General features: G+C 45.7%; 1 protein-coding gene across 2 annotated transcripts in view; it reads right to left on the reverse strand.

Moving 5' to 3' along the window:
* Window positions 1–7,178, reverse strand: part of LOC108503424 (tetraspanin-15-like) — a 20,917-nt gene extending 13,739 nt beyond the window's left edge. Inside the window, exons 1-3 of one of the 2 annotated variants that reach the window (XM_017827361.1) lie at window positions 6,889–7,178; window positions 4,196–4,294; window positions 2,346–2,459 (exon numbers count right to left, since the gene is read on the reverse strand). In XM_017827361.1, the coding sequence (XP_017682850.1) occupies window positions 2,346–2,459; window positions 4,196–4,294; window positions 6,889–6,984 (309 nt within the window). In that variant the 5' untranslated portion in view covers window positions 6,985–7,178. The remainder of the gene's footprint in view (window positions 1–2,345; window positions 2,460–4,195; window positions 4,295–6,888) is intronic. The other variant, XM_017827362.1, reaches the window with a different exon arrangement.
* Between the last annotated feature and the right edge of the window lie 2,392 nt (window positions 7,179–9,570).

The raw sequence follows: 9,570 nt of genomic DNA on the forward strand, positions 1-9,570 counted from the left end.
CTGTTCATGCCCCAGGGTGCTGGGTTATACATTTGGGTTTTGTGGGTTAAAACCAACTGTTTGTCTGTATAATCGTATTTATTGTATTATTTTATTAAATTGTTATTCTGACTTCTAATCTCTCCTTTGAGTTGAGTTCATTTCCCCTGCTGGTTTACCTTTAATCCAGCACAGGGATTCCTTCATTGCTGGCTGCTGGCACAGGGGGCTGAGAGCAGCTGTTGAACTGCCAGGACAGTCCTGCCTCCCCCCCAGCCCCGGGTTGCCGAGGGTTTCTCCCCCCACCTGGGGAACTGGGACTTTGTTTTGTTTCTTCTGAAAGTTTTTGATCGCACCATTTGTTGTTTATTCAGATTTTGTTAATAAAAAGCTGTCTCTTTTCCTTTTCCACACTTCCACCTGAAGTTTCTTAATTCCTAAACTGTAATCTTGTTAAACTAAGACACAGGATTATTCCTTCCCCTCTGTATTAATCACCTGGGATTTTTCCCTCTCTGCTCTGCCAAGGTCTTTTCTCGGCCAAATTCTCACCCAAAACCACGGGGAGTGTAAAAATACCCCACAATCCACTTGGATTTCTTCAACACATCCCCACTTGTACCACAAAAGCACAACCCATGAATTCCTAATTCCACCTCCAGGAGCTTTAGGATTCTTAATCAATGCCCTGATTAGAGCTGACAATTATTTTTGCAGCTGATTTGCATGTCAGACTTCCAGTGATAATTAAACCACTTCACATTTCACCCTCTTCCCCACTAAAAACCCCACAACAATACAAGGTTGATGATAAATTCTCCTTATTAAATCCTTGGGGCACAGCCAAGGCTGGGAGCCAGTGCTGATCCTCCCAGTGCTCTGAACCTCCAGGAGGTTTTGCTACCAGGATTAAGCTCAGCAAATCCTTGTTTGGAAGTTTATAGCACTGCTGGTACAGCAACCAGGGATATCTGTGCTTGGTTTTGGCCCAGCTCCTGGGCTTTTATCTCCACATGTGTTAGATTGATGACAACGAGGAGCAGGGTTGGCTTAAATGGTCTGTGTCAGCACTGACACAGGCTCAGCAGAAAAGCTCTGCTTGGAGGGGGATGTCTTGATTCCCAGATTTGTGAATCAGCTCAGGAGAACCTCCTGGCTCTGCAAATCCACTCCCCTCTGGAGTCCAGCCCCATCCAACCCAATAGGTTGGAAATGCCACCTTCCAGGGGCAGTTGCTCGTGGGATTTCTCTCATTCCACTGCACAAAGGTAGCTCTTTGTGCAAACACAGCCCCATTTCCAGGAAAATCCTCAAAAATCTCCTCCCCCAGAGCAGATCAACACCCCCAACACACTCCTAAACCCCTCAGTGAAATGTATTGGACAGGAGAGGACCAGAGTGCATCCAGATCCATGCTGGGATGCAGCCAAGTCATGGAGTCATGGAATGGTTTGGGTTGGAAGAACCTTAAAGCTCATCCCGTCCCTCCCCTTCCCATGGGCAGGGACACCTTCCACCAGCCCAGGTTGCTCCAAGCCCTGTCCAACCTGGTCTTGGACACCTCCAGGGATGGGGCAGCCACAGCTTCTCTGGGCAACCTGTGCCAGGGCCTCCCCACCCTCACAGGGAACAGTTTCTTCCCAATATTCCATCTAAACCACCACACAGAATCATGGAATTGTTTGGCTGGGAAGGGAACGTAAAGCTCATCCAGTGCCACCTCCTGCCATGGGCAGGGACACCTCCCACTAAACCAGGTTCCAACCTGGCCTTGGACATTCCCAGGGATGAGGCAGTCACAGCTTCTCTGGGAATTCCATCCCAGCCCCTCCACACCCTCACATCCAACAATTCCTTCCCAATATCCATCTAAATCCCCCCTTTTCCAGTGGGAAGCCATTCCCTGTGTCCTGTCCCTCCATCCCTTGTCCCCAGTCCCTCTCCAGCTCTTGGAGCCCCTCTAGGCCCTGGAAGGGGCTCTCAGGTCTCCCTGGAACCTTCTCCAGGCAGAGCAACCCCCAAGTCCTACGTTGCTGCTATTGTTTTAAAAACAATCCTCCAAACCATTTTATATCACAGAGTTGAAAACTTTGGCATTTCTAACAACTCCTTGGATGATACAAACAGAAATTGCCTAGGACTTTGCTCTACATTAAAACAGCAGAGTAAAATACAACAAAAATAGTCCATAAATATATATATTTTCTAGTTCTTTATCATCTCACACTGATGTTGTGTCAAGCTGAAAATGCAGGTTAGAAGAAATCCTTCAGTGCAGAAATATGCAGTGATAACCAGCTGGAAAAGGATTTTTTTATGGAATATTGAGTGAAATAAAGGCATTTTCTGTGCCTTGTCTGCCTTACCTTCCTGATGCAGCACGTGTAGGGCACCCCACAGGCCAGGGGCCCACTGCTGTTGCAGGAGTGGTACTGGTTGACCCCCCAGTCTCGATATTCATCCCCACCACAGCAGGAAAACTGCACAGAGAGGAAAAGAGAGGGTGAGAGGGGCAGCTGAACCAGCATTTCCAGGGCCATGTCCTGCCAGGTCAAGGGGGAGTGGATTTAACCTGAAAGAGAGCAGGGCTAGATGGGATATTGGGAAGGAATTGTTGGCTGTGAGGGTGGGGAGGGGCTGGGCTGGAATTCCCAGAGAAGCTGTGGCTGCCCCTGGATCCCTGGAAGCATCCAAGGCTGGGTTGGAACAACCTGGGCTGGTGGAAGGTGTCCCTGCCCAGGGCAGGGGTGGAATGGGCTGATCTTTGAGATCCAACCCAATCCAACCCATTCCATAACTCCACCTCCAACACACCCCCCTCCAGCCTTTCCCTGCCATCTCCATCCCCAGCTTTGACAGCCCCAATTATTTCCTGCTCTCAGGACCCTGAATGGGAAGCTGAAGACACTGTAAAACCAGCAGAGTGGGTGTTAAGCCCTGCTTAGCCCTGGTTTAGAGGCTGTGGCAGTTCCAGGTGGATCCCAGTGTTGGAGTCAGCTTTGCTTGGAGCCCAGCAAAGCTCAGGCTCATTCAAGCCTGACTGATTTAATTCCAGGTGACTAATCCAGCCTATTCCCGAAGGGAGATGGCTCTTCCAGCCCCTGAATGAGCAGATTTCTTGGCTCTTGAAGGCAGCTCAGTTGGTGCCATTCAATGCTAATAAGGCTCCAAAGTCTAACAGGGATTTCTCCTCCTGTCAAGTTAAATTAGAGATCAAATGCTGCAGCTACAAAGGGGGAAAAAAAAGCTGCTTTTTTCTTCTCTTCCCACAATGAAGGCAAAAAAAAAAAAAAAAGTTTAATGAAAGTCATTCTCTGTTCTCCACAGAATAAAAATGGGTTTGTTACAAAGCAAATCATCCCTTCTTGTGGCAAACAAATTTCAATCTTCACATTTTTCCCCCAGAAAGAAAAGCCTGGAGAGGCAGGAGAGGGAAGGGGGTGTTTGGTAAGAGAGAAAAACCCCCAGGTTTTCTCCATTTTTAAGCATCAACCTCTTCAAGGAGCAGTTTTTGCAGAGGCTGAACCCTCTGAGTATCTGCTCCCCCCAGGGGTAATTCTTGGCCAAAGGGAGTAGGAGAAGCCACAGCTCTGGGGGTTCTCCCACCCCAAAATGGGCAAACATGGCCAGGAGCAGCCAAAACACAGATTTGCAACTAATTTCTGACTTCCTACCTCTAATTCCTTTGTTGTCTTTAATCCCACCTGTGTCAGTGAGGGAGAGCAGCTCCCAAAATATGCCTGGAAAGAGGGGAGAAAACACCCAAAGGGATATTGGTGGGCTTGATACCCCAATGCTGCAAAGTTTTTTTCCATTTTCTTTTTTAATTGTGCAAAACTTGGTATCAAATTCTTCAAACAAATTGCCAGGAAGCCTCACTGGAGTGTTTTCTCCTCTGCAAAAAGAGGTTTAGCCCAAACTCCTGTTGTGCCCGTGCTTATTTCTAATAAGGTGGGCCAGCCTTCAGGTGGGTTTTACTTTCATGTGGGTTCCTGCAGCTCAGAGAGGAATAACAGGTGGAAAAACCAAAGGGAGGACATGGAAAGAGCCTCCCAGGTCCCACCTGAGCAGCTCTGAGTGTTCAAAACTGCCTCCACTATCTGAGAAATGAGGATTTTTTTTCCAGCTCTAATATCCCCCTGGAAGGAGCCCCACTGTGGGAGCTGCCTTTAATCCTTCTCAGAAGAAGGGAGGAAGTTTTATAAGCACATCTCACCTCTCTGAGCTTTACTTTGAGTTTGGGCAAGAACTGAAGCTCTGGCAGCTCTTTGAAGTTCAAATCAAACTTTGCTCTTCCCCTTGTAGCAGCAAACCACTAAAAATGATCAGAGAAGGAGAACTGAGGGAGTGACTGGCACCAAACCTGGTTGGATTTGCTTTTAAGAGAAGCACAGTCGATTTTATGGCACCTGAGCAGCCCAGGTTACTCTGAGAGGATGAAAACTTGGTGCCAGCATGGAGGGATCACCACCAGACCTGCTTTTTTGGATAAAACACAAGCCCAGAGCAGCCTGTGACCATCATTTACTGTTAATTCTGCCATTTGCCTCACTAAAACCCCTGGCTGAGCTCAGCTTTGCTGGCACAAGGCTTAGTTAGGTCAGGCAGAACCACCCCAGCTCCTTAGGATTTGAGTTTGGCTTGAACCCTCTCTCAAGTCATATTAATTTTTGAGGCCAATTTTTTTCCATTTCCAGTTGCTCACAGGCAGCCACGCCCAGGAGGCGACAGCAGGTGAATCCACATTGTTTGCACCATCACCCTGGTAATGAAACATTGCAATTCCTGGCACTTAAAAAACAATATTTAGAGGTTTTTCTCACTCTTCTTTGCTGAACTCGTGCCCTTTGCAGCCCTGGGATGTGAGGCTGGAGACCACCAGGACTGGTTTAAGCGTGGGAAGGGGCTTGGCTCTGGTTTAAGGCAACACTTGAGAGAGGGTTCAAGCCAAACTCAAATCCTAAGGAGCTGGGGTGGTTGTGCCTGACCTAACTAAGCCGTGTGCCAGCAAAGCTGAGCTCAGCCAGGGGTTTTAGTGAGGCAAATGGCAGAATTAACAGTAAAGGATGGTCACAGGCTGCTCTGGGCTTGTGTTTCATCCAAAAAAGCAGGGCTGGTGGTGGTCCCTCCATGCTGGCACCAAGTTCTCATCCTCTCCAAGTTGAACTGGGCCCATAGACCCAATTTTTAGTATCTTCTAAGACATAAATCCTCTGCTTTGGCCTCTCCTGGTCCCTCCCTCAGGATGAGCAGCTCTGCTGATCTCAATCCCTGCCTTTGCTGTTGCTCCTGCTTTGGAAACCACAAAAGCACATCAACCCTCCCAGCAAGGAGCTGCAAACTCTTGCAAAGCTCATTGTCTCCGAGGTAAAACGTGGGATAATAAAGATTTATGTGGAAGTGGCCACAACTTTTAGCACAGAGAGAGCCTTCGAGATGAGGATCTTCCCCTGAAAACTTGTAATAGAAAGGGGAATAATGATTCAAGGGAAGAAGTAGAGGGGAAAAATGTTGGAAAAAGGGAGGGAAATTGTTTGATAAGAGTCTAATCCTCGGTGGTTTGGAGATACAGGAACGTTCCCATAAATAAACCCAATTTATCTGGAGGTTTGTGGTCCGAGGCTCCTCAAGGGTGACTCCAACAAGGACTTTCTGCACCCATTTATCATCCAGAAGTTGGGATTCCATCCTCCTTTTGGGGTGGTTAGAGCAAAACTTGGAAAATATTCTGATCTTGCTCAGAATTGGGCAGGACCTGAGACCTTCAGAGGGTTCTCAGCCTGATTAATGAGCTCAGCTCAGCAAGGCTGGCTCCAAAGGCAAGAGCAGGGATTTAATCCAAGGCAGGAGAGCTCAGAGGGCCTTAAATTCCAACCACATCAAAGAGGAAGGAGCTTCAAATCTCCTTTTCTTCAAAGAGAAACAAAAGACTCCCAGATTTATGATGCTTCAAAATGAAAGGAGAGAAACTGGGCTGAGGGGAGAACTGAAAGAGCTTTGCTGGGAAAGCTCTGCTCTCCTCAGCCAATCCAGGACACAGAAAATCCCTGAAATTCTCCTCCTGCACCTCAAGTTTTGAGGGTTTTCCACATTTTTCCCCCATTTATCAAATGCTTTGAGCCAAGTGGTCCCTCCACAGTGACTCAAATAATGGATAAACCAAATATCCTCAAAATATGAGCAAAACTACATCCCCCAAATACCCAGATGAGGCACTTGGGGACGTGGTTTAGGGTGGGCTTGGCAGTGCTGGGTTGGACTTAGACAGGACTTAAAGAGTTGTTGGTCCTCGGGGGTCCCTCCCACCTCCGAATATTCTGTGATTTGATGACTTAGAGGATCTTAGGGGGCTTTTCCAACCTAAATGATTCTGTGGAGGTCACCTCTTCTTCCAGAAAATCTCCAGTTTTCCCATGGGAACAAGGGCTTGGCCAGGTCCTGGCGACACCTGAGTCAGGAGACCCACCCAAGGTGCCCCCCTAAGGGTCTCTGCAGCCCTGAAGCAGCTCCAGCACATGTTATTTTACCTCTTCGCCTCCCCCTGAGCAGGTTGGGGAAGATCCAAAAAAGCTCCCAGGCTTTGGGTCCCAATTTCCCACCAAAACACGGGAATATAAATACCCTGGAGCGGCTCGTTCCGCGGTGAGGAGCAGGAGGTGCTCTTTGCAGCTACACAGACGTCAGAAGAACTCACCAAAAACCCCCCTGGGGAGCAGAAGTGCCCAAAAAAAACCCCCCTGCAAACCCACCCAGGTCAAGATGTTCCAAGCAAAGCAGCCAAAGGCTGGGAACAAACTCTAAAAGCACAGTGAGAAGGAATGTTTGTGCTTCAGGGGTGAGTGGAGTCAGGAATTCCTTGGAAAATCCGTCGTCAGACCCCCCCTGAGGTGACTCCCCCTCCAACCAAACCTTTTGTTGCACAAAATCCAGGATGTTCTTGAAGTCCAGGTCATCGTAGTAGTGCCTGATGCCCTCCTGGATGTTGGAGTGGAAAACCTCGTTCATCTGGGGACAGAAATCCCAAAAATACGACTCATGGATGGAAAATGTTGCAAAACACCAGGTTTTCCAGAGCTGTCGCCGGAGGAGAAGTTTAACCCTGGGACAGCCTATTTTTGGGGGGCAAACTCCATCATTTTTGAGCTCTCTGGGTTAGAGCTCCCGTGGAATCTCCCCTTTCCCTGCACGTCCAAGCAGATCCACCCAACTTTCTCAACATTTTATTATTTCCCATTATTTTTCCCGTTATTTTTCCATTACTTCTTAATTATTGATTTTTCCTTATTATTTTTTAAATTGCCTTTTCCTTTATATTGTTTTTTCCTTATTATTGATTTTTTTATTACTGATTTTTTCTTGTTTATTTTTTCTTATTAATTTTTCCTTTTTATTGAGTTTTTCCTTTTTATTGATTTTTTAATTGGTCTTTTCTTATTATTGATTTTTAGTATTTATTTTTTCCTTTTTATTGATTTTTTCCATATTGCTGATTTTTTCCTATTATTGACTTTTCCTTATTATTAATTTTATTACCGATTTTTTCCTTTTCATTTTTCCTTATTAATTTTTAAGAATGAATTTTCCCTTTCAATGCGGTTTTCCCTTTTGAAGAATTTTTAATAATGAATTTAAGAATTAATTTTTCCCTCTAATGAATTTTTCCCTATCATTGATTTTTAGTATTTCTTTTTTCCTTTTTAATGATTTTTTCCCCTTATTGCTGTTTTTTTCCTATTATTGATTTTTTCCTTATTATTGATTTTTTATTATTTATTTTTCCTTTTCTATTGACTTTTTCCTTATTATTATTTTTATTATTGATTTTTTCCTTTTTATTCATTTTTTATTATCAGTTTTTCCTTATTACTGATTTTTTTGCTATCAATTTTTTCCTTATTATTGATTTCTTTATTATCGATTTTTTTCCATTTTATTGATTTTTTCCCCCTAATTATTGATTTTTTTTCCTCATTCCTGATTTTTTTCTTTCTAATTAAAGCGATTTCTCTGGAAAGCTCCTTCAAGCCCTTCAATCCCATGGGATTTTAACCACCGGAAGGAGGTTGTGCTGCTTTAGGGGGTGAAATGGGAGGTGATTTATCCATGGGATGAACTCCAGGAGAGAGTCAAGAACTCCTCAGAACCCTCAATCATTCCCCAATCCCAACAAATCAGCAATTCCATCATTTCCCTGGCTGGGCTGAGGCTCCTGCTGCTCCTCCAGCAGCTGTGAGGCCACTTTGCCACATTTGGCTCTTCAAATTAACCACTAATTGAACTAAAACCCCATTTTCCAGGTGCCTGGGAAGGTTCTGGGAAGGAGCTGGGAATGTCCTGGGAAGAGTCTTTGACTCCTCACAACCCACCAGGAATGTTAATGAGGGAAAAAAGAACTTTATTCTGAGTTACAAACGGGCGAAAGAGGGGGGAGGAAACGTTGCTGGGCATAAATTAACGCTGACAGGAAAATTAGAGGTTGGGAAAAGCAGGAAGAGAAGAAGGTGGAAAAAAGAGGGATGAAGGCACCTCAGAGCTGCAAAAAACCCACAGCAAGTGGGGCTCAAACAGGGACTGTTCAGGTGGGAGTTTATTAAGATTTTAATTCCTGGTTTGCTCCCCGTTAACAACACAACAGAAAACACCCGGTTTTTACCCTTTTCCTGCTTGTTTTTTCCCCAGAAAGGCTCATCCCAAGATCCTCCTGTCCCCCAGGAAACATCCCTAATTAAGTCTTGGTTTAAGGTGGGACATAAATGTCCCAGGGTTAATTCAGTCCTGGTTATAAGACCCCTCCAATCCCGTTAATCTCCAAGCCCCATTTGCATCTCCACAATATTTCAATATTCAGTAGCTTCAAGGCCACTAAATTAATTCCTCCTTGCTGCTTATTTAAGCAAAAATCCAATTCAATATGGTTTTAAGGAGTTTAATAAACAACCATTGTTCCAAATGCAATTTTGTGCCTCCAACCAATTTCAGGTCAAGTGGATTCATCACTTGTCAGACCCTTCTTTTCTCCTTCCCCCACTGTTTGATTTTTAATTAGGTTTTGATATCACCCGTTAAATTTAAATTAAGGGACAATTTAGGCCTTAATGGATTCTGCTCAATCCAGGAGTTTCATCAGGAGGATTCAATCCCTTTTCCTGATGCCCCCCCCCCCTTTCTCCCTGGCATTCCTGCAGTGCAGGATGGTGCTGGGAATCAATCCTGAGGCTCAGATTTGGAACAAAGCAGAGCATTTAATGCTGAATTTCACAAAAAAAACCAGCGTGCAAGTGGCAGCACTTTTGTTTTCTGTTTGTGGTCTCGAGCAATTTGATTTTCCTTGGAGTAGCACTGAGGATTCAAGGATCAGAGGGGTTTGGAGAGCTCTTGGGAGCTGCTGGATGGAGTTGGTTATAGCACCCCAAAGTCCTCCCCCACTGCCTCCCTTCAACCTTGGGGCTCAGAAGTCCCAAATCCCAGTTCCTGGGCTGATCCCACAGCCTGAGCAGCAGGGGAGGGAGGGATTCTGCCCCCTCAGGTGAGACCCCACCTGCAGAGCTGCTCCAGCCCTGGAATCCCCAACATCACAAGGATTTGGAGCTG

The sequence above is a fragment of the Lepidothrix coronata genome, unplaced genomic scaffold (assembly GCF_001604755.1).
Source record: "Lepidothrix coronata isolate B3197 unplaced genomic scaffold, Lepidothrix_coronata-1.0 Scaffold137, whole genome shotgun sequence".
Lineage (NCBI taxonomy): Eukaryota > Metazoa > Chordata > Aves > Passeriformes > Pipridae > Lepidothrix > Lepidothrix coronata.